At 40.8% G+C, this 24,987-nt stretch overlaps 1 protein-coding gene across 2 annotated transcripts in view; it reads left to right on the top strand.

Moving 5' to 3' along the window:
* The window catches only part of GLS (glutaminase), a 67,103-nt gene that overhangs the window by 34,100 nt on the left and 8,016 nt on the right, over positions 1-24,987 (top strand). Inside the window, exons 11-15 of one of the 2 annotated variants that reach the window (XM_068407530.1) lie at positions 15-65; positions 2,518-2,694; positions 4,506-4,637; positions 5,668-5,760; positions 6,591-6,887. In XM_068407530.1, the coding sequence (XP_068263631.1) occupies positions 15-65; positions 2,518-2,694; positions 4,506-4,637; positions 5,668-5,760; positions 6,591-6,737 (600 nt within the window). In that variant the 3' untranslated portion in view covers positions 6,738-6,887. Of the gene's footprint in view, positions 1-14; positions 66-2,517; positions 2,695-4,505; positions 4,638-5,667; positions 5,761-6,590; positions 6,888-24,987 lie in introns of those variants that run through there. The other variant, XM_068407531.1, reaches the window with a different exon arrangement.

Raw genomic sequence — 24,987 nt, forward strand, 5'->3', positions numbered from 1 at the left:
TTTTTCTTCCTCAGTGCTTTCCTGAAGGCACGGATATGGTTGCTATACTAGACTTCTATTTTCAGGTAACTGACTTTAAAATTGAGACTCATTATAGACTTAGAATTACTGTTATAAGTAGTAGAAGCTGATTTGTTCATAGATATGAAGGCTTTAATGGTGTATAGTTAAACTTGTCAGCTGGGAGTGTTGTCATACAGTTAAACTTGTCAGCTCTGGAAATGAATGATGTACATTTGATGTATCTAGATTTGCTTTTGTTTAGGTGATGTGCTCAGGTGTCTTTATTGCTAAAGCAAACTAGCAATAGTCTTTAAAACACTAGTAGTTAGAAGCTTAAAACGTCTTATTACTTCAGTGAGTTTGACAAAATATTTTGCTTCATTGGGTTGCTGCTCTTTATTGTACTGTGAAGTACTTTAAATTCCATGTATAACTAAAATAGTGTATGCATGCTCTGTTGTAAGCTCAAGGGTAGTGTTATAAATGAAATAATACAAATATCTCCTCCTTTTTGTTTAATTCAATGCTCATGAGTAAAACAAAGAATCTGGTCGTATATATTCTCTCCTCCCCCATTTTTTTTTATTTTTCACTTTCAGCGAGTTATTTGCAACTGTCACAAAATGAGAACTTGGCAAGTGTGAGGTATTTCCTCAGTAAGGGTTTCCTAATGTTAAAACATTCACAGCTCAGTCAGCTCTGCTACATGGAGCTCTCAAGAGGCAGTTCAAGTCGTGTTACGGATTCAGTCCGTCTGGGATAGTTAAAAAAAAAATCCAGAGTGTAGTTCTCAAAATTAACCTGGTTTTGATTCCTTAGACTTACTTTTACTTATGAAATTATAAACAATATTTTTAAAATGCAAATTCCATCTGAGTTTTTTATATTGGGATGTGCCTGCTCTAATATTTAAATCAAATGACTGTTTATGAAGTAAAGTATATGTGATTAGCCTTAGTTGACCTCTTGTGGAGTTGGAAACAAGGTACGAGCCAATAGTCTACTCTGAACTGTTGTTACTACAGAACAGAACGATAATTTATTTGAATTTACTGTTTAAATATGCTTCTTAAATGCTTCCTATCCCACTGCCTCGAGTCCTGATACGCTTCGAAGTGCAAAGCTATCCATAGGTTAAGAAATGCCAAAACTAACTTTTCTGATGTATTTTTTTTTGGCCTCATTTTCGTGCATTGTGATCTCTAATTTCACGACTACGTGTCATTCTTTTTTTTTTCCCCCCTGAAAATCCCCTTTTCACGCCATACTCAGAAAAAGGGCAGCTCATACACGAGCGGCGATTCTGTTTTCTTTTCTTCTCACTGTACAACGCTCGCTTTCCAACACTCAGTCTACTTAAAAGGCTAGTTATTTCTTTTCTTTGGGTTTTCTGTAATGCTCCTTTCTCCCCTGTGTAATTGGGAAGTTTCTGAACAGGAATAACCTTATTTTCCTGTTGTCTCTGTAAAGTGAGGATGGCTTATTCTCGTTTTAGAGAACTGAGGTACAAAATGCAGGTGCTTAAACTGAGAACCTAGAAACACTTTTTTTCAAAGTAGGTGATATTATGTAATGCTTCATATGTTTAAAACACAGTTGCCATTTTAGATGCGTCTCTGACAATGTCTTGATTTGCAACTCCAGTTGGTTGGACTAGGATGTATTGAGTTTGGCACCCGGAAAATAAGAATTCCAGGTAGTAACTACTCATGCAAACTTGGCTTAGGTAACTTCATGAAGTATCATGTAATGACTGTTTGGCAAAAGCAAGAATACAAGCACTAGTTTGTTTATTTTTTCAGAGTAGCATTGCAGCTTCAGGTTGAAACCAGCTTATCTTTTGGTTTCTGCAGAAATGAGGCAGCATCAGGTGATGGCATCATATCACATTTCCTGATGTGTCACCAAAGTATGTATAGACTGTACTGAAGCAGGGATCCTGGGAGAAACTATCATGTGGTCGTATCATTAATATATCAAAAAGTATATATGAGAGAAAGGTGAAATAAGGCTGCATCAGCAGGAAGTGCTGGCATTAAGACTTGCATGTGCTAAAGTTTGCAGCTTTAAAATGTACTTTTAATAGATGTGTGTGGTCTTCTAAGGCTTAAAAAAAAAAAGCCACACAAAACAAACTAAAATTGAAAAAAAACCCAGTCATTCTGTGGCTTTGCCCTTGAAGCAGATGCAAAATACTGAGAGAGTTTTCCAGACCTCTTCCTCTCAAAGGAACAAAAGGGAGGGTGGGGGGAGGAATCAAGTGGAGACACTAACCCATGTGAAATATTATCCCAAACTATTAAGAGGGCTTACAAACACTGTTGCTGGGATCTTTATAGTAGGAAGATTCAGAGCATATTAATTGATGCTGTTAGCATCACCTGTAACAGATGTTATGCTACAGATTATTTTATGAAATGTTATTTCTATAGAGACGTATTGTTGATCCTGCTATATTTGGCCTTATTTTGCTGGAAGTATCCATTCTCATAATCTCAATTTCTTTTTCATAAGCTTTGTTCAATAGAAGTAACGTGTGAATCAGCAAGTGTGATGGCAGCAACTCTGGCTAATGGTGGCTTTTGCCCAATCACTGGTGAAAGAGTACTGAGTCCTGAAGCAGTCCGGAATACCTTGAGTTTAATGCATTCCTGTGGCATGTATGACTTTTCAGGGCAGTTTGCCTTCCATGTGAGTAGTTTTCAGTTATTAATTACAGCTGACCAGGAAGGTTAATCTGTGCTATTGTTTTCCATGTTCCAGGGCTTACTTGCTTGCTTCTGGGGGAGGGGATATGACATGAACCGTTTAGAAATTGAACACACCATATGGGAAAATCTCATCTAGAATTCATGGCACTACTAGCACACCGTACCTTATAGTACTTACTATTCTCTGCCACTTCACACTTGCGAATCCTTTTCACGTTGAAACATAAATACCGTCCCTTAAGAAAGGGTATTCATGAGAGAAACAGGTGACTGATGCAGATGTAACTGGGAACAGTGTAACTGAAGAAATGCCGCTGCATGGTGGTAAAGGATAGCAGAAAGCCTTTGCAGACAATTGCTTTTTCTTCATTGTCTCGGGCTGTTTCATGAACTGCTCTTGTGTGTTGTAGAAGTGGCTGTCATACACAGCATATGTACCATGCTTCTGTTTTCCAGCAGTGTGTTTCTTATATGTAAGCATTTCAAGATGTACTGCATCTTATTTGTGTTTTCAGCATCTTGTTTTGAGCAGTACTGGGGGTCCTAGTGGACAGCAGGATGACCATGAGCCAGCAGTGTGCCCTTGTGGCCAAGAAGGCCAATGGCATCCTGAGGTGTATTAGAAGGGGTGTGGTCAGCAGGTCTAGAGAGGTTCTCCTCCCCCTCTACTCTGCCCTGGTGAGGCCGCATCTGGAATATTGTGTCCAGTTCTGGGCCCCTCAGTTCAAGAAGGACAGGGAACTGCTAGAGAGAGTCCAGCGCAGAGCCACAAAGATGATTAAGGGAGTGGAACATCTCCCTTATGAGGAGAGGCTGAGGGAGCTGGGTCTCTTTAGCTTGGAGAAGAGGAGACTGAGGGGTGACCTCATTAATGTTTATAAATATGTAAAGGGCAAGTGTCATGAGGATGGAGCCAGGCTCTTCTCAGTGACATCCCTTGACAGGACAAGGGGCAATGGGTGCAAGCTGGAACACAGGTGGTTCCGCATAAATATGAGGAAAAACTTCTTTACAGTGAGGGTGACCGAACACTGGCACAGGCTGCCCAGAGAGGCTGTGGAGTCTCCTTCTCTGGAGACATTCAGAACCCGCCTGGACGCGTTCCTGTGTGATATGGTCTAGGCAATCCTGCTCCGGCAGGGGATTGGACTAGATGATCTTTCGAGGTCCTTTCCAATCCCTAACATTCTGTGATTCTGTTTTAGTTTTTCCTCATTGCATACATGTAAAATTGATGACGGTGCTTTGTGTGACCTAAAAGTTATTGCTTACAGAGCTATAGGGATACGCGACATGTTAGTTCCTGTTGGGAAAAAAGCAATACCTTTGTCCAGATTGTATATAAGTAGGCTATTCTATGACTTTATGGACAGGCTCTTTGTTTTCTTGGGTTTTTGTTTTTCACCTTTTCCAGTCAAAGTTTGGGGTTTTTTTTGGTATATAGCTTTGTACTACTGCCTTGTTCCAAACTGTTCATGACAGATACATTCATGTACTACTGCTTAGTCAGTATGCTTTTTAATAATAGATTTGAATTATCTTTTTTGCTGTATTACCGACTCGCTGTTTTACTGAGAGCAAATAACTTTATAATTGCGTACCTTGGATTGCCACAAATTGTGCTTCAGGTTATTGTCTATCTTAAAAGAGATAAGTTTTCCCAGCTTAAAATGCTTTCCAGATCTACATTTTATAAATGTTGCAGCATAATCTTCAGTAAAATGGTAACGCATTGTGTTACAATAGTGAAAAATGTTTGCAGAGGACAGTAATTCTCTAATTATTCTATAGGTTGGTCTTCCTGCAAAATCTGGAGTTGCTGGTGGGATTCTTCTGGTTGTTCCTAATGTCATGGGCTTAATGTGCTGGTCACCTCCTTTGGACAAGATGGGCAACAGTGTTAAAGGAATTCACTTTTGTCATGTAAGCAGCATTGCCTTTAGTGGGGTGGTTTTGTTTTGTTTTGTTTTTCCTTTTGCAGCTGATGTTTGCTGAGCTTCGGTTAGTCTCAAAAAAGATAATAGGCTATCTAGAGCCTCATAGGAAATGTAAGGTTATTGGTAATGCTTTGGAAGTTGAAGGCATAACTAGGCTCTCTTTTTTTTTTTAAAGTAGTGATGACAGTGAAGCTGCAGTGATACTAGTTTAGATGGACTTCAGTTCCTAGGGTGAACACTGGTGTGACTGGTCTTCACTTTGCTTATCAACAACAGCATGAGATTTACAGTGTGCAAGGGTTTAGTTCATGTGGATGAGTAGCAGTTAAAACTTCTTGTATTTCTATTTATCTAACATCTGTACAGCTGCAAATTAAGAGTACTAAGAAGTTACTAATTCTAGTTTAGATACTTTAAAGTTTCATATGAAAATCTTGTACTTGATAATTTAAATATAAAATCATAGAAAATAGGTAGATGAAGGATTTACTGCATTTATTCTGTGCTTTAATGAGGCCTAAAAACTGATATGATCGTGGCATACAATTAACGCGAGTGTAACGTTCACTTTAAAAAAACACAACAACATAGCAAAGTTCTGTAGTGATAACCTTTCATGTTGTAATTCAAACTGATGTAAAATCCATTATGTCATGCATTTTCTTGGTTTGGTTGAAGTTTTATGTACTAGACTAGCCCCAGACTATTCTTCCTGTTCCTGAAGTGTTTCATACAGCTGGAGTAGAAATATATTAAAATAGATATTTTGCAAATTGCTACTTTTTTGTACTTCTTTAAAAAGGAGTTTAAAGGTGTTAGTAGAACTTGATCGTATCATTGTATTATGTTCAAAGGGCCTTACAGGCATTGCTATTGATTTATTAAATAAGCTTCTCTTATTACTGGTTTAAGTTACTAGGTTATGATGTAAAACATAAGTGGTAGTATTATTATAACATCAGATGCATTTGACTATCATACGCAAATAATAACGTATGTTCACTAAATATTTGCAGGATCTGGTTTCTTTGTGCAATTTCCATAACTACGATAATTTGAGACACTTTGCAAAAAAGCTTGATCCTCGCAGAGAAGGTGGTGATCAGCGGGTAAGTTAATATGTGTGCTTAGTGAGTATTGCTTGTAGGCATCAGAAGAGATATATGCAAAGTTCTCCTCTAAGTGCAAAACTGCTCAATGACATGTATTGCATCAAAGCTTTCAGATCAGCTAGTTAGTGTACATTATTAGTGGACACTTACCTGGGTGGACCACTCTATCACAGGGTTTTGTATAGCAGAATTTCATGTTAGATTTATAACTCCATTTCATGCAGTTCATCCCACGCTAGAGTAAGTATCTGGTATCTGATAAAAGTTGCGAAGAGTTTTACTGTACTGGTTGCCTTTAATAAAGATTTGACCAGCTGGTGGGCTTAGCCTTTCTGTTCTGTGCTGCAATGCCCGAGAGGTACGTTTAGCGTGTTTTCACAGTGATACATCTGAGAGCATGACTTGCTGAGTTGCACAGGCAGTGAATTCAGGTGTTATGGTGCTGTAGACAAGTGCCTGTTGCTAAGGAAGCGGTATAAGCAATCTGGGAATGAACTGAATCCACTCCAGCTACATGTACAGAAGATAAAAGTGAGGGTGCTTGAGATCAGGAAAACCTCTTTGCTTTTATTACCGTTGATGTTTTAACTAAGGCACGAAGATTTCAACAGAAGATACAATAGAATGATTTTTAAAGTGCTTCTATTTGCATGTATACATCTAAAAAATACTAAATTTTGAATTTGAATTTTTTTATAACTGGAAAAGAGAAAAATAACAGTTTATGTGAAGAGGTGGAAAACATAAGTCTGTTAGCATTGACTGCAAGTATGGATTATTTTCCTTCAAATACACTAATAAATAATGTATGTTGCTTGAACAACTAGCATTCCTTTGGACCAATGGACTATGAGAATCTCCAGCAAGAACTTGCTTTAAAAGAAACAGTATGGAAAAAAGTGTCACCTGAATCAAACGAGGACATCTGCAGAACCGTAGTGTATAGAATGGAAGGTCGGGGAGAGCAAAACTAAACACATGGGTTCTAGCTTCATTAAATTCTTCATTTTAAAAACCCTCAAGCATCTCTAGATTTAACTTTGATTTGAATATTGTTTGCTTGGTATTTCATTTATATATACATTTTGTGTAAATTCTGTATGCGATACCAAAAAGACTGTCAAAGTTCAAGGGGGGGGGGAGGAGGGGAAAGCACATGCAAACAGCAAAAATCAAAACTGTTAACTGACTTTTGTAGTTACTTAAAGCACATTTTTTAAAAAAAAAGAAAAAGGTAAATCTGAACGTTTTCAAAGATATACCACTTCTGTGTATATCTTTATTTTTGTTTATATCTGAGAATTTTAAGGAAATTAACTTTAGAGTTAAGCAGGAACTTACGATGTGTCCTCTGATCAGGGTCAGCATGTAAAGATAGAAGAATTTTAATTAAAATATAAAGTTAAATAGTATCAGCAAAATACAGCAAATTCATGAATCTCTAAATAATTTTATATTAAGTGGAGATAGGTTTTGAGTCATGTTATTACTGCATCCTCTTTTTTTTAACATGAACTTTCAAATTGCTTTGAACAGAAATGGATCCTTTGATGGATGAGCAAAAATGGCTGGAGAGGACTGGGAGAAGGGAGGGAAAAAAAAACCTGCCTTGTTTGCAAATTAACTAATGCAGCAGAAAGATTTCTTGCCAAACTATTCTGAGTGTCTTGCTAGCTGCTTGTACTGCCAGCTGGTAGCTATGACTCAGAAGTCTGTCTGCCTTACTAATAATGCTGTGCTCCACCCCAGAGCGGAATGTAAGCAATGCTGGGTTTAGAGTCGTACCCAGCTGAGCAGTGAGCAGGAAACACATTCAGAGCAAAGCAGATACGGAGATGTTATTAAAACTGTTTACAATTAACTTATTTTTCGACCACTAATGTGGGTGCATGTTCATATATAAGATCAGAGGTTTCATTTACTTATACGGGAGTAAATTTTTTAAAAGTTATCATTAATTGCTACTTTTTAAAATCATAGTGAGTGTGCAGCTCTGTCAGCTTGCTAAGAAGCAGGACTTGCATTCTTCTACAGGCAACCGCATCTGTTCATCTGCATAATTTGATAATTTTGACTATCTCGAGTAGAGGGCATCTCGAAATGCTGTATATAAGCTTCAGATAGGCTCAGTAGGCAGTGCTGGACAGAGGGCACAGACTTGCTAAATTCTTGACACTTGTAGCTATTAGATTCTTAGTGATGCTAAAAATCTTAGAGACTTACTCTCTATTTTTGTAAAGTTTTCCCCTTTAAAAGCTTGCAGAGAACTTGATGTAGCCCACCCCCTGTACACATCACGCAGAATCCCGTTCATAAAACTGTCGAAAACTTGTCCAAGTAATGATAAATGGTATTAGCTGGTTGAATGTTATAAGAGACAATGACAGATAATTCCTTAGTAACACCTCTGCCCCTTCTCCCTGCCTCCTCTCCTAATCCCTCTCCTTTTAGTTTGTCTAAAACTCCAAAATGCATTCATACGTGAGCTTTGCATGAGGGGAGAGTTGGGTTATTCCTGCCCCTTTTTGTCCCATCTGGATGTTTGTGAATTAAGGAAGATGTAGAAAGCAAAGCTGATGTTCTCTGAGAAAGCGAGCTGTTCTTAATTACTCTGTTTGGGTATTCTTAGTTTTGCATAAACATTTGAAAGAAACTCTGACTAAACCCTGAATAACCTTCATCTAGCAGTGTATTGTAAAAGGATGGGCTTCCTGCCTTTGAAGCCTGGGATTAAAAAGTTTAAGCAAAACAATCCACAACATCGATTTTCAGTCAGTTTGAAGTCCTGCTGGGATGAAGAGGTAAATCTGTGGTGCACATGTCAGTGATACATGTCAGTCATAAACTGCTGAATAATAGCTGGTTTATAACCTTATCACTGATGATGAGGTTAGGCTTGTCAGCGCTTATCTTGAAAATAAAGTAAAATAAGTAAAAGCTAAGTCTTGAATTATAAAAATGTCTCACCTGTTTGAGGATTTTACAGTAAGCTAGTAGTGCCAGAGACAACAAGTATTCAGATCCTGCAAAACTACGTGTCTTTACCTGAAATACCCTCAATTGCAAGAGGGAGCGTAATGTGTCTGTGCTGCTAATGAAAAGTATTTACAGTGATGACATGTTGCTGGTTAAATTACTGATTTAATTGAAAAAAGGAAGATGTATGATGCAGGATTTGCTTGATCTAATTCTCCACACATTATTTTCTGATTTTTAGTACTATTTGTAGTTAATTCTAAAAACATGCTTGAAGATGGAAAATTGTTCCATCTGGGTTTCAACTTGAGAATAAAAATCTTTACCATATTTGTCAGTTACATACAAAACTTGTGGTAGAGGCAAGTCCTGCATGGGAAATACAAAATTAAGGAAACTACTAGATCTTTAATATGCATAATAAGAATATTTAGGTACAGCTTACATAATCTTTACTTTAGATATATATATTACAGTTCTGTAATATATGCTTTTGAAGCCTGTCTCTCAATTTAAGCCAGCCTCTAGTTAGGAGGGGTCAGGAGGAGACTCCTTTGGACCAACTACTTTGTAATTTGCCTACACTCAGAGTTTCTTCTTCTGGCCTGCCGTGTCTGCAGACAGCTCTTGTTCACGGCAGGGTACACGGGTAGCTGGGACCGTAGTCGGGTCTGCCGTGACGCCGTACCCCTGCCTGCATTACGTCTGGGGAGCGGGTCTGAGAGAGCGCGGTGACAGAGGCTAGTCACTGAATGTTTGAAGTCTGCAATGGTTTTAGTGTTCACCTGTGCTGCAGTAATAGCAATTCTTGATATTCAAGCATTTTAGCTGTTTGTTTGTTTTTCTTTGTCAGCATCATTAACATTTCATTAGAAATGTAAATGCTTTTTAAGATTTTATTTTAGCATTTGTGTTGTACTTTTTGGCTCAGTTGTTAAGTTACCTGTCTCGTTTTCCATTTTTCATTTGCATTGTATGTTATTTATGTATCTTGATTTCCAGCATGCTTATTTTTGTATTGTTTAATAAATTTATTTTAAGCTGATTTTTATTGTATTTTTTTTCTCTCAATGGAGAACATACTTGTTCAAACACATTTTTGAGAATGAAGTGAGATAGTGAGCGCTCTGTTCTAAAGAAGGTCAAGTTCTGGAGAAGTAGGTGGAATAAGCAATTTAGTTAAACCCGTCATTGAAAACCTTCCTAAGATTTCTTAAACATTTTGTACAATAATCTAATTATTTTTCTCTTTGAACTGTTATCTTACAAAGTTGAAAGCAAGAATCAAAATAGCAAAATTTTCTCACCGTGACTTTCCTAATAAAAATGTCACGGTGCAGTAGGATATTAATGTCACTGTGTATTTCTGTGGTTTTGAAGATACTAATTCAGGCATTTGGAAAATATGTGGTTAATGGTACCGGTGCCTGGGTAGTAACTGTTGATCCTGAGCATTATGAACTGAAAAATATAGCTTGTAATAAATCATGCATAGCAAGGAAGGTGGTCCAAAAATCACATCCTTGTTGTGGCAGCAGTGGGGTCTGAACAATGGTTAGTTGAGTCTGGGTTCCTGGCAAAAGCACTTGCCCTTCGTCACAGGCTTACTTTTTTTTTTCCATGAAAATTTATTCGAGATAATAAATGTAGATGTGTTTTATAATGTGATGATTCCGAGGCAAGATTTTGTCACTAGACATGCCCCTGCTGAGGATGGCCGTAATTAATTAATTTAGCTTTTCTGTAGATTGATTTATAAACTGCAGTTACTTGTACTATGTTTTTAACATTAGCTGTGTGTTCATTGTACATAAAATGTCGCATATCAAAAGAGTTTATTCTCCAAAAGTCAGAGAGATGAGGAAAGGTAGAAGAGTAGTAGATACAAAGAGAGACCAACAGGTGATTGTAGAATTATTTTGGCTCTCCTGTTTTGGTTTTCATTGTGCATTTGTGTCAAAAGACCAGTGGGTGGGTAGATGAATAAAAAGGCAATGGAGTCAGAAGAGGGTGGGTGGGAGGAGAGATAGAGTATGCTGGTTTTTCACTGTACTTGTTTCTATTGGTCTTGATACATACATGTCATTGACGCACAGTAGTTAGCTGTGAGCAAAGTAGTTAATTATCAGCTTCGTAGTTTGTATATAATGTTTTAGTTTTAGTATCCTAAAACAGTCTTTGTAGACTTTTGATATTTTATTTTTTTTAAATTTTGTTTAAATATTTCTGTAGTTTTCTGGTGGGAGTTCGGAAGCAGTTATTCCAGCGAAAGAAGATTAGACCTTTTTCAGCAGAGTTCTTATTGGGATGACTAAATACACCCAATAATTTATCTTTAGTACAGAGTCTCTTTGGGGAATTTGAATGTCACACGTGTGTAGTAGTTGCAGGGACGGCAAGAGGCTTTAAACCAGGTACCAATCTAACTAAAGCTTAGTTATTTTTTTCATCATGCTAGTATCTTGTCTGTTCCACTCTTCTTGTCCTCTCCAGAAAACGCATGACTAAGCAATGTGCATAACGACATGCTTTTAAAGGACGGGTCATGCACAGCCCCTTTTTCGTTCAGGAATTTGTGTCCTGGTATGTTGAATAGTTTGTTGCAGTCTAAATTATTAAACTACCTACTTTGATTCAAGTGTGGTTTCCAATTTACAGTTTGCTTCTTCTAGAGAATATTGTGTGCAAAATAGAAATGTCCTGTTTCCTTTTGCTTTTCATGCAAGTAGAAGTTAATTTTATTATTGGCTTCTAATACTGCTTTGTGCAGACTTTTGAATAGCACTTGCACACTTGGCATTTAAAAGTTTTTGCAAGACTTAAGTGGCACAGCTCTGTACATGGTCCAGTTGCTTCTGAAAATGCACATACATTTCTTCAGTGCATAGCAGGCCTTGCGTAATGGTTACATCTGAAGCTGCAGTTGAGCTAAATAAAGCCCTACAATAGAGTGTAGGCTGGCAGGAGTGTGGTGGTGGCAAGTTGGGGTTTTTTTGCATCAGTTTAATTATTTTAAACAGAATTTAATTTAGATAACAAAGCTGACGTGGATGCATGATCTATAGTAAGGGTGTTAGAGTTAACTGGACCATGCAGATTTTTAAAAAGGGACAGACAAGCACGTTTACATGTTGGGAGAATAATAGGCATCGGCACCTCGACAGTAAGGCTGATGAGGAAACAGCGTTGAAGGAAGGACAAGGGGGAAAGGAAAGAATTTTAGAGTGCTTTTCTACCCTCAAAAGCGTTTGAGCCAGCTGCACTTTCACGTGTTTCATTTATGCAGTGGGCGTGGGGGGGAGCATCTCTGTTGTAAGGTAACGCTTCCTGTTGTAGCTGCTGCTCCGCTCTGATTTTGACCGAGCTGGCACATGGCTGGTGCTTTCTGTAGTGTTGTCCACATACTTTCCTGATACCAGTTAGGCTTTCCAGATTTCCTCTGACGCCTTTATCTGATCAGTTACAGCAGATCATCTGTGGTTAAGTAGCACTGTTGTTTAGTGAATTATGGGCGGTTGGTAATGCTTCTCCTGGTAGAGATCAGTGGACATTAGTTTTGTTACTATATTTGGTCAGACTCCGAATAAAGTCTGACTTCCCCCCCATATTTGCACTGCTCTAAATCTGTTTGGCATCAGGATTTTTCAGTGAAATTGCTTGAATTTTATTCTTATTTTTACATTGTTGAATGTTCTGGAAATTTGAAATAGTTGTTTTGATAATACAGTCAACAAATATCTGTCATTTTCTTTGGAAGATTCTTTAGTAGCTAAGTGCTGTTGTTAAGTAGGCTTTTCACTTGAGTTGCCAAACAGCTGGTGTACAGAATTTCAAGTATTCTTGTGTGCACTATAAATTGGGAATTTCTCTGCGTACTGTATCTTTTCTTAAATCAGGTCAATTTTACTTAGCTGGGTGTGATCATCATAACCCATTTGTAGGAAGTGCAAGAGATTCTAGTGGCCATAAGCAACCTAAGAGTGAAACCATATGGTCGTAGAGCTTGGAAGGGGTCTCTGGAGATCATCTAGTCCAGCCTCTGCTCAAAGCAGGATCTCACGTCAGTTACACATTGCTCAGGGACTTCGCTGGTCAAGTGTTGAAAACCTCCAAGGATGGGGTTTCGGTAACCTCTCTGGGTAACCCATCTTGGTGCTTTACCACTTCTAGCATGAAGAATTTTTTCCTAACCTCCAGTTGAAATTTTCCCTTTCTGCAGCTTGTGATGGTGACTCCTGTCTTTTCGCTGTGCATGATGAGCTTACCATCATGGGGAAATGTGTTGACCTTTAGGGAGTCCTAGAAGTGGCATAGGTGAAACTGGCTTTTGGTCAGCAATAACTAACATTTGCACCTCCTGCTGTATTGTCCTGCTGGATCCTAATGAGTTTTTTAATTATATCATTGAAAATAAAGCCATTTAAGGATTTGAAAGCTCTGTATTCCCTTTATTTTTCTATTCAAGCGTTAACAGGCTAAATGGAAACATGGAAGTATGTTATTTGCTGAGGGACAGCATGTTGCTGTTAGGACCCCTTGTGATCAGAGCGCTTATCACAACAATGAACTGAGAACACAAGTGGAGTGATAGGAAGAGATAATGTTGCTTGCTTCCTGTTGATGTCATTCACTAGTCCAGCTTTTTCCTTGAGGCAGGCAACTTTATTGTTTGTTCAGGAATTACTCATTCAAAATCTATTTTTTTCCACTGGTAGACCTGGTTTTGGTTGTATGTGTAGCTTTGGCTTTCTGTGTGGTTAAGTGCATTTCACACTTCTTTCAAAGGACTTGTCTTTTAAACTTCCCCAATTGTAATTGTTTCAAGACAACTAGTTAAAATGTAATCTCGGTCTGAGAATAAACTGTTCTGATCAGACATGTTTAAAAAAAAAAAAGCACCCATGCCATTGCAGAAAAGGATTAAGAATTACGATTGAGGACATGTAGAAGCAGGCTAAAATAGCTGAGTACATTTGGCCCCATGTACCAAAGGCTGATGGGGAGTAATATGACCGTTCCTAGGATTTGGAGGTGAAACTGTGGAGGTTGAAGATCTATTTAAGCTAATAAATATTTCTGATACAAGAAAAACAGCTGCTGAATAAATAGTCTAGAAATTAGAAGAAGATTTCTAGAAACTTGTTCCTAATAGTTTAGAAACAACCTAACGAGAGCAGAGTGCAAATTTCTGTCAAGACTTCCCCTATTCTGCTTTCAGCCTGTAGGACGTAGTCAGTCTCTTGCTTGTAAAGTTTTAGTAAATATCTTTTTGAGAACATCCCCCTTTATTTTGGGAATAATTCCACCTCCGAGTCCTGTAGTTAAGACTAAACTGTCATCTATAAATTGCAAAGTACCGACAACCCAGAGAGCCGGAGCATTACTCTGCTCGGAAAGCCGGAGCATTACTCTACGCGGTTGTGTGGGTATCAGTCCTAGTGAATAGGTCCTTGAAAAGGCAGACGTTCTTTTGTCCTGTCTGCTTAATGCAGCTAGCGTCACTAAAGCACCCATCAGCATTCTGCTTTATTCATGTGACTATCGTTGATCCCAGTCCTTTGGTCCCAAATCTTGCAGTGTTAGTAATGTCTGTATCCACTACTTCAAAGGCTCTTGTTTTTTTTTCCTGCATCCAGAGTCAACTGGTCAGTGTTCATTCTTCTTGTTAAGATTTCTGTATATACTCTCTATGCTTTTCGTTGCAGAAGTGTTTGCAGGGCTTAGCCTATGAAGGGACAGAACAGGAACTGCCAAAGTCCGTATCATGAGATGATGATGACCCTAAGATTCCTGTAACAGTTTTCTGCAAGAATTATTATTTTACCATTTTGGAACTTCCAGTCATAATAATTTACTGACGAAACATTACTTCATTGCTGATAAGAAGTGCTGAAAAACTTTGACAGCAGAGTAAGTTAAAGCCTTTGAGAGAGTCATTCATTTTTTTCCACATAACTTTTATGCTTTGGACGTGGCAGCAAGATTCAAGTATTTCCATCCAAAATACTGATGGCAAATGTGTACCACCTAAAACTGAAAATTTGCCTGGTCTTCATCTTCTGACTTGAAGGGTGAAAGTCTTTATGCCTCTTTATGCCTTAAATGTTTCACTTGGTCTAGAAAACTTTTTGTTGAAATAATTTGTCTACCTTGTACTCCTTTGTCATACTGTTCCTGGCAAACAGCACAACAGTAACATCTTTTGTTATCAGGACAGGAGCCAGGTCGGATTTTTCTACTACTCCCTCTTATTAAGTCATGGTTCTCTGGAACTGCCTGATTCACTTGTTATTTTAACTTGATTTTCCTTATTAGGTCTTCAAAAATTTTGCTCGCTGGCACGATTTATGAGTTTATGAATGTCCAGGAAAGGTTTTTTTTCAAAAAAAATGTGTATGTGGAATCAGCTAACTTTAGGTCTTAAGTCTAGTGAAAGGTGATTAAATTTTTACTTCATATTATGGGAGTTCTGTCAGTGATGTGCTTAATTCTGTTGTCTCCAAAAGTAAAAAGTGTGTTAATTCATTGATACCAGAAGAAGTCAGAAACAGCAGGTGAAACTAAGCATGACCATGCTTATTGTAATCTAGTCAAGGCAATTTTGGTACTCAAGTTTCTCTCCTCTTCCCAGTATTCTTACCTTTTCAAATCAACGTAATCATCCCCAAAACAAAGGTCATGGGTGTGAAGCAAAGGGTCAGACATCTGTAAGTAATTGTAAGTGAGTAGCACTAGAGATTAGCTGCTCTTCTACCAGACTCATCTATTTGTCCAAGCATGCATGTGCGTGGGGAGGGAAGCTCTAGTCACTACATCATCATCATCTAAGCCCTGGTGAAGCTTCAGCATTGGTTACTAAAGGCCTTCAGTATTGAAAAATTTAGGATCATCTGTGAGTTGTTCAGAGGTATCTGTGACAGAGCAATATTGGCTGTGTCCATCCTAGTGCCTGTTCTTAATATTGCATACTGCAGCTGTGTGTAAGGGAATCTTGAGGCCTTTTTGCAGGAATTGTCTTCCAGCTAGAGAAGTTTCTGTTCCTGGGATCTTGTAGTCTAATGCTGATGGAGTTGATGGCTCTGAATCTTGAGCTCTGACTTGCGTGTTCTTTTTTCTGTGTACCCCTTGAACCAGTTCATCATTAACGGTGGTTTTCTCTGCTAGAAGGGGAAAGACACAACCAATCATGCACTGCTCCTCCCTCAACTTTTCGCACCGTCATGCTGAGTACCTCCTGACCCTGATGATGATACAGGCAAGGAGAAGCTGCCCTATCCGTGCACTCAGTACATTGTTATGCTACTGCGTACTCTTTTCTAGATAAAAAATGAATTTAAATGCCCTGGTTCGTGGGGAGAGGCTTATATGCAGGGATTCAACTAAACTTTGGTTTGTGTGACCTGCTCTCTACCTGTGGAGCTCAAGTTCTGGAGTCAGTATTGGTGAAGGGCTGATTCCTCTGCCTCCGCTGCGGGAGGCAGTGGTGGGAGTGTGGGAGTTGGGAAACATGGCTGGCCAGAACAGCCTCGGCTCACCCTGTGGCACTTACACATCTCGGGAGTGGAGTAGATGGGCATGTTCCTTCTGAAAGAATCTCAGTTACTGAAGGTAAGTAGATGTTTCACTTAATCTAGCAAACATTTTGTTTAATTATGTAACTCTTAATTCATTTTAATTAAATAGTCTTATCTGTAATTTAAACAGAATCAGTTTACTAATGCTTTAGAATTAATCAATAACCAGAAGAACTGTTAAGAAGAAGTCATTGCAAATTCATAGTGTTTGTTATGAAATAAGGTCTCTGCTTCCATAGCTTGCCATCTTCAAGGACAGGTCAGTCAGTGCCCTTGTTACTGTCTTTCAGGCACTTGAGGAAAAATAAACGTGGTCTGAAGTAGACTATTACTTATGGATTCACAAACTATATTGGAAATACATAGTATTTTAAATTTAATTTGCAAGATATTAAATCTCATTTATAATTTAAAAATTAGAAGAATTAAATGTAATAATCTCTGAGCATGAGTTGGCTGTATTTGTTGTAGAACTGAGCTCAGTCCTGTCTATGACTCTTGCTTTTTCTCTGCATGAGTTAAAGGATATTTTTTGATTCCTTGAAGAGCTTGCACCTCCTGCCTATTAGTATTTAAGATGAATTAGACTTTTCACAGGTAGAGAGGTGGTGTTTTGAGGAATACCAGTGAGAAGGACTCTTTCCAGAACTGGTGATGATCATGTTACGAGCAAGAGGTTGGTACTGGAAGAGGTGAATTCTGGTTTAGTCTGTCTTCCGTAGTTCAAATGTGGTTGGAAGAAAAAGTGACCTTCTGCTCCCAATTACTGCTTCCTGTGACCTTGTTAGGCTTTTAAAATTTTATGCAAAATAGTATGGTAACAGAGCAGAAAAGATGGACAAACAGTTACGGTATTCTGCTAGCTTGTAGCAAGTATTTTTAGATGCTTTTAAATACCTTGGTTATTCTAAAGTGTTCTAATGAAAAAAGGACTTTGGGCAGAGACGGGCAAAGAAAATCAGTTTGCTGTAAAATGCAATATTACTGTTCTGATTATTTGTAATTTCAGGTAGGCATGCTCTAGTACTTTAGAGTTTTTTGACCTACCTCTAAAAGGTTGGACTCCAAAGGAAATGTGAATGGTAGAAACCCATTCAAAAATATTAGATGAGTAGGGAGAGAGACGGAAACCATCTCTGCTCAGCCTTCACCTCCAGGAAGGCTGCCCTTTTCCTCTTGTGGCTTCAGCCTACACATTGTCCAGTAAAGGAGACTGACAATTGTTCTCGGGGTGAAGGAAGAGGTTTATGATATTTTTTTTCCTGGTGTCAAGAGAAATCTTCAATATATATGTTTGGTTTACATGAACAGCGTCTGTGGCAGGTACTGAGACAGAGCTGCCAGTACGAGCTTGTTAGTATCTTAGTGCTCCCGTGTCTGAATTGAACCTAGTCAAAACTCTTTGCTCTGTTTTCAGACTTCTAAAGGGGCACTTTTAGGACCATAGAAATGTTTTGTCAGTATCTACCTGCCAATTTAAAAATGTACAAAGTCAGAAGAAGAAATGACCAGCTTTATTCTAAAAGGTCTGATTTGGATTTGAAACCATTTTAAAATCTGAGTTGCAATAAGAAGACATTTAAAATCATACTGGGATTTTTGACCAGCTTGATATACAATTTTAAAAAATAATCTCAGGATTGCATAATTTTTTCTGCTGAGTTGATCTGTTTGTTAGCAAACAGCAGGACCTTTCTCATCTCTTTTCCCACCTTCCTCCTGGCTCTGTCTGAAGTGCAGTCGGGTGCCGAGGTGGGAGGCAGTAGCCGCAGTGCTAGCCCTTCGAGGGCTGCCCTGCACGTTCTCTCTCCTACACTTACTTGCTGACGGAGCAGCCGTTCATTTCCCAGAGCCTACCTCTTAGCAGCTGCTGACCGCTGCCAGCCTGATCGGTAGTTAGACGAACAATTTAAAGGTCAAAAAAAAAAAAAACCCTTTTAACTTACAAAATTATCCAGCACATTTGTATCATTTTTGAGAAAGTATAAATTCACCAAAAAGCAGTAATATTACCTAAAATAGCACGTTCCTCGTGTTCCTGTGTAATCAGCTCGACTCTCCAGATGCAGTAAGGGTCTGTGTGTAGGTTGCAGAGCACTGGAACAGGTCTTTGTTGCGGTCATAAATGCAGTTATCTAAGGGATTGCAGACTGAAAGCTGTGAGGACTGTATTGCCATGCAATATAGCCAAGGGGAGACTGAGAAGCTCCTCTGTGAACCTGGGTGAATAACTAGCTGGCTTGCTGGCTCACTGGAGGTTTTTGCAGCTGTAGCAGCACAGTTGGTTTAAAGCTGCTTTGGCTACGTGTACAGCCTTGTGTGTGGCTGCAGTCTGGGCATAACTCGTGGGAGAAGCAGCTTGAACATGACTGCTAAAAACGGTGAGGCAGTTACTGAGGAGTATGTGTGTGGTTTATGAGTCTGTTAGCTTTCGACCAACAGCACAAGCTGTGTGAATAATTGCTGTGCAAGAGGCATTTCAACTTAATTCTACCAGGGAGACTCCAAAAATAAACTCCATGGTAGCAGCTTTGAAACTTACTGTTGCAGCTTTGACTCCAAAAATAAATGCTGCACGCACAGCTCCTAAAACTAAGGGAGCTGGGTTATCGTTCTCTGTCCCGAGCTGTGAAGAGGAGCTTGCACCATCTAGAGGGAAAGAAATGGTAGTTAGTCTGTTAGAAAAGGGGCTGGAGAAAAAAATGACCAAGCCTTGTTGCCTGTGTTAGTTTCAAAACACAGAAGAGTAAATATTTGCAGGTTCTAGAGTGATTTTTGCACTCTCCTCGAATTACGTGAGGAAACAAGGATCAGTAGTGTAGAAATAGCCTCAAGCTGGCCCAGGGGAGGTTCAGGTTAGATATTAGGAAAAACTTCTTCACAGAAGGGGTTATTGGGCATTGGAGTGGGCTGCCCAGGGAGGTGGTGGAGTCACCATCCCTGGAAGTGTTTAAGAAAAGACTGGACATGGCACTTAGTGCCATGGTCTAGTTGACATGGTGGTGTCAGGGCAATGGTTGGACTCGATGATCCCAGAGGGTTCTTCCAACCTGATTGATTCTGTGAAAACAGGCTAAAGGGGTGGGGGAAAAAGTCCTGAAGAAGTAAGGAAACTTTGTATTTTCAAATATTTCTGCATGTCATTGATGTGTATAAGTGTACGCATGAATTTATTCACATATCCTCTAATTATTTGTAGTATAATAGGAACAGAGACTTTCCCAAGGAGTTCTGACTTCATAAACTTTTTGTGAGCCTTGTGTTCATTTAATGTCGGGCAGGAGGCTCTGTTTGAGGTAATTGGCGTTAGGTTGCTGTAGAGGTAGGTGTGGTCTGTCCATCACTCTTACTCCAGCCGAGAGACTACTTTTTGCATGCTTCAGGAAGTTATGTAGAGAAATTGTCTTTTCTTATGTAACTGTTAGTTTTCTGTATGATAAGGTAATGTGGCTTAATCCAGAGGCTGCTTAGAGTGCCCTCATGGACTGTCCATCCCTAGAAAAACCTCACCAGGCGAGCCCTGAGGCTGCTTGAGAGCTGGCCCTCACCTGGGTGGCACCTCAACTACTCTGAAATGGGGTGACTAAAACACAGCGCTTAGGTTTGGGTGCTGGATCCTGGCAGGCTGCTTGTGCTGGCGTGGGGCAGGCGGGTAAGTATGGACATTGGCATCTCTGCTGTGGAACGGGGGTGATGCTTGGCTGAGTTTGGAGATCGCTGTGTGAGAGGTGCTGCACGTGCACTTCTCCAGCGCTGGCACTGGGGCCATCTAAATATCCATTTCAGTCCTTCAAATACACGGGATGTTGCAGAGATCTGTTTGTGCCAGCCTGAAAACCAGCCATTTTAAAAGCTGTAAGAAACTTCAGTGGGAGGACAGAGTAATAGCTAGTGCTTTTGACAAACCCATATTGTTTTGGTTGGATATTTGTTTACGGTTCAGTCTTAGTTTTTACTTTTAAAAGTAAATGTTTTACTTACCCTTAGGTAATGACTTTCACTTTATATCGGGGGAAATAAAGCAGAAGCTCAGCTGGAAAGAATCTTGAGTTTCCATTGAGATTTCTTTCCCTACAAAATACAGCTTACCTTCGTGATGAAGAATGGTATTTCAAAGGAAAACTGTGGCTGTCTTTTAGGCCTGAGCAGTGATTTTCTTTTTCCCATCAGTGGACCCTGGGGAGCAGATTCCAGTTTATTGCAAATTAATTGTAAATACAAAAAAGGTCAGTTTTAAAAATAAGTGGTCCTGTCTAGTGTCTGCATGTACAGACATGTTTCTCTCTGAGACTGATCCCTGGTTTATTTTAGTCCTTTTAGGGACTGCTTGCATTCTAGGTTTAATTTCAAAGCTGAAGCTTCAAAATCCATTTTGAGCAGGTTTGAGTTGGTTTTTTTTGTTGTTTGTTTTTTTTTTTTCCAATTTTATTTTGAATCCTTACATGCAGGGAGAAAGTTATCTATAGGCTATGCTACAGCATAGCTGAATTACAAGTACAGTGTGCAAAAACTGAATGACTGAATTGTTTAATTTGTGCTCTAGATTTACTTCTGTTTTTTATAGGTCACTACTGCTGTTTCAGAATTTATATTGGCATCTTAGATTTCAGGATTTTTTTCCATTGATAAAATAAGCATCTAAAAATCTGCAGCTTTCCTGGAGAGCAGGAGGAATGGTTGCTTTTTGCTACATACCCAGATGACCCTCATCAGTGGGTCAGCGTTAGGAAAAGCAGCAGAACAGCATTACTGTGAAGGCGAATTTGATTTTGGAGCTTTTATTGCTTTGTGCAGTCCTCCTCGGCTCATGTAAACTCTTTGCTCCTGCCTTACTTGTTGGTACTTGGTCATTTGCAAAGGTCAGGAGAATAGGAAGACTTTGTAGTAGGGGGTCTCTCCCTGGTATGAAGCGTTAATCCTCGCTCACTGGGCAAACGCTAACCTTAGACGGCTTAAAAATCTATTTTTTGCGTTTCAGAGTTAATCCGGTGCTGAGCCGGCTCAGCGGCGCCGTGCGCTGTTACAATGGGTGCCTCCACAGTGGCTGCAGCGGGCCTTGGGGAGAGGCGCAGCATCCCTCGGCCCGCGGGGCCTTCGCTGGGCCTCCCTCGGCCCGCGGGGCCTTCGCTGGGCCTCCCTCGGCCCGCGGGGCCTTCGCTGGGCCTCCCTCGGCCCGCGGGGCCTTCGCTGGGCCTCCCTCGGCCCGCGGGGCCTTCGCTGGGCCTCCCTCGGCCCGCGGGGCCTTCGCTGGGCCTCCCTCGGCCCGCGGGGCCTTCGCTGGGCCTCCCTCGGCCCGCGGGGCCTTCGCTGGGCCTCCCTCGGCCCGCGGGGCCTTCGCTGGGCCTCCCTCGGCCCGCGGGGCCTTCGCTGGGCCTCCCTCGGCCCGCGGGGCCTTTGCTGGGCCTCCCTCGGCCCGCGGGGCCTTGGCTCGCGCGGCCGGTACGTCGGTGGCCCTCAGCGGGGTGAGGAGAGAGCCCGGCCTGTGGCGGGGAAGTCACTGAGTGCTTTGCGCGCTCAACCTTCTCCTGGTTGTGACACCGAGTTACCAGGAGCCATGGTTTTGAAATAATATCTGTCAGACTTTTTGTATAAATAGGGAAATTGTGCAGCGGCGTCCTCGGTTGTGGGTACAGGTGCCGAAGGAAGATAGCCGAGGTATCATAAATGCAGATTGACTGTGTTGGTAGGTTGAGCGGTGTGGAGACCTGTGCCTCAGGGACACCTCCAGACAAGGCGCTCTCATTTCTCTGTGCTGGTGAGGAGCTGCAGAACTTTATTCCCATTTCAGTGCAGCTGGGAACGTTTGTCAGGAGACGAACTGGGAGGATATCACGCACCAGGAGTCCTGCTTACCTGGGACCCGCTCTGACATCCCAGCGCGTCAGGACCTGGGGTCAGTATGGCAGTTGCTTGGCATTAGGGAACTCCTGAGCTGAAAGAGCTGAAGTTTGTATCCTGATTTACCTCCATCCCTCTGTGCTGTGCAGGGGAACGTTTAAAACTTTGTTCTTCAAGCCCATTGGGCAGGAGGGCAGGGTTCCCAAAAGGAAACGCTGAGTCCCATTTTAAGCACAAAAAACGAGGCGTGAGAGAAGAGAGTGGTCGCCGTTTTTTCTCAACTACCTCTACTATCTTTTTTTTTCCCCCCCCTCGTTGTTGTATTTGAAAGTCTCCTGTCAGCACACTGGGTCTGGGGCACAGGCAAGTTCAGGTATGGCAAAGTTCTTGAGAAACAATATGCATTCAGACAACGTTTTTTTTCCAACATTTTGAACATCTTTTTTTGAAGGCTAACCTGTGGTGTTGTCCCTAAATATTATGTAAAAAGCATTGGAAAGATTAGGGGGTTTTGTTTATTTACCCTTGTTTGTATTGCCTTTAGCAGCACCATTTTAAACTATTGGGCTCAGCCACCTGGAGAAATGGTAAAGTTGGAAGTCATATTTTTTTAGACTGTAAATTCTGTAATGTTTTCAAAGAAGCTGGGGGGGGGGGAGCACTCTCAGGAAGCAGGACACAGTAGGAAATTAAAATCCAGACTGAGTGACCTTTTATTTAAGAGCTTCTCATGGAATTAATCCAGTGCTGAGCTAAATTATTTTTTTTCTGAAGGATTTGTTTTCTTTGCCTGCACAGCTGTTCGGCTTTTCTCTCCAGCCCCAAGCAGAGTACGGAGCAGAGGCTCGCCGGGCTGTGCTGGAGTCGTTGCAGTGATGGCAGAGCAGGACAAACAGCCCCATAGTGACAGGGACAGGTGGGCAGGTACCGAGCACGGGGCTGGTACGGCCGGCTGCTTGGGTTTGGCTCCTACTTGAGGTCTGGTTGTTTTTTAATAACGCTGAAGCACGTGAGCCAGTGGGCAGAAAGCGCCGAGTTGCTCTGTGCTCCCCATGAGACCGTAGCAGTTCGTTTCCATCTCTGGGCCTCAGTTTCCCATCTTAGTGGAGTGAAGTGTTCAGAGAGATCGTCTGTTGATGAGCATTAGTCAGCGGTGATGCACAGGCTGCTCTTCTGCGTTAAAATCCTCTAAACTGCTCTGTGTTAAGAGAGAAGTGATTCTCATCTCAGTCATGTATGGGGATTTGCTATTAGTCCTCATGAGACTAAGACTATTTTGGTGTGCAGCTCAACTAGGAAAGACCATTTTGTTACAAATGCTCCACCAAGGCTGTTCCCACATACCAGCCAAGCCTTTCAGATCAGTTAGATGTGTTGAAATTTCACTTGCAATAAGTAACTTCAGCATATTAATACTGAAGTTATTTTTTCATTAGGTTTTTATACTGAGAAATAGAAAAACAAACCAAGACCAATCATGTCTTACCCCAGAGTACTTTGATGGTGTGTCCCACAGAGAAGTGGGGGGCTGAGGAGTAGTTGCTGCGCACTGGGCACACGCTCCCTGAAACACTGAGGCAGCCCGTGTGTTTTGCTGCGCTTCCTCCACTCATGTGCAGGTGGTTTCACATCCGAATCCTGCTGCAAGGAGACTTCTTCGAAGCTTTTAGCACAACCAGGCTTAGGAGATATTTAAAATAACTGCAGTATGAAAGCTTTGGACTAAAGTCACTTTAACACTAAATTTTCCGTTGTAACTTGCAATGCCATATCTCACTTGGTTTGCGCTTTTGGGGTTTTGGGTTGTTTTTCCCTTGTGGCCCCCGTGTTTATCTGAAATGCCTGCCGCAGCGGTGTGACTTCCTGCCACTCCAAACTCCCCGTGTTTCCTTCCTTTAACTTGACCTCGGTGTAGTCCTTCACCAACAACAGCCTTGATTTTTCTGTCTTGTGCTGCTCACGTTCTTACCCACAGACTCAGCGAACGGTTAGTTGGAAAGGACCTCTGGAGGTCATGGTCACTTGGCCACCTGTGACGTGAGGCAGGACCGTTGCCAGCACTAGAGTGAGTCAGTCATAGCTTCATCCAGCTGAGTCCGAGACCTCTAAGACCTACTAACCTGAAGGGGAATATCTAAGGTGTGTGGTCTGGGACTTCTGATCTTCAACGTTGGGTGACACAGCTATTCCTGAGGAACCTTTCCTTGCTGCTTTCACCACCTGGGCGACAAGGGTTATATCCCGCAGTCGGGAAGAAGTGTTTGTGTACAAAGATGATTTCCTGGTAGCTCTGTATCTCTGGCATAGTGACAAGAGAGCTGTTCGGTTAATCTGGTGCAGCACATGCAGGTTTTATCTCCCATTTGACATAAGGTGGAACAGTTTTTGCTCTGGGTTTGATACTGCTATATAGCTATATGGTAATGTTTGATCCATCTCATATATAGCGAAGGGACTCCATCCCTTCTCCTTTTATTAAATTTTCAGAGTTAAGGAATTCTGTGCAGTACAAAAAGGTAATTCATGGCTGTTGGGTTGAAGGTAAACTTTCTGTTCCCATTTCTGAAGATGAGGGAGTTAACACAAACACCAGTACTGAATGTGGCATGTAGGAGATAATGAACCACTCGGTGAGAAACGCGTTGGCAGAGTCTCTAAACACTTAAATTAGTTGCCTTGTCCCTTGTGCTCTGATTAGTTTGAATGGATACAGCTCATCTGTCATCTTCACGTTTTTGTTCCCCTTCCCCTACAGTTAAACCCCCCCCACAATCATGTGTTTGCTGCTCCCACTTCAGCGTTTCTTTGGCTCTTGGTTTTTTGCAACAGACCTGTT

Source organism: Nyctibius grandis, chromosome 9 (genome assembly GCF_013368605.1).
Source record: "Nyctibius grandis isolate bNycGra1 chromosome 9, bNycGra1.pri, whole genome shotgun sequence".
Lineage (NCBI taxonomy): Eukaryota > Metazoa > Chordata > Aves > Nyctibiiformes > Nyctibiidae > Nyctibius > Nyctibius grandis.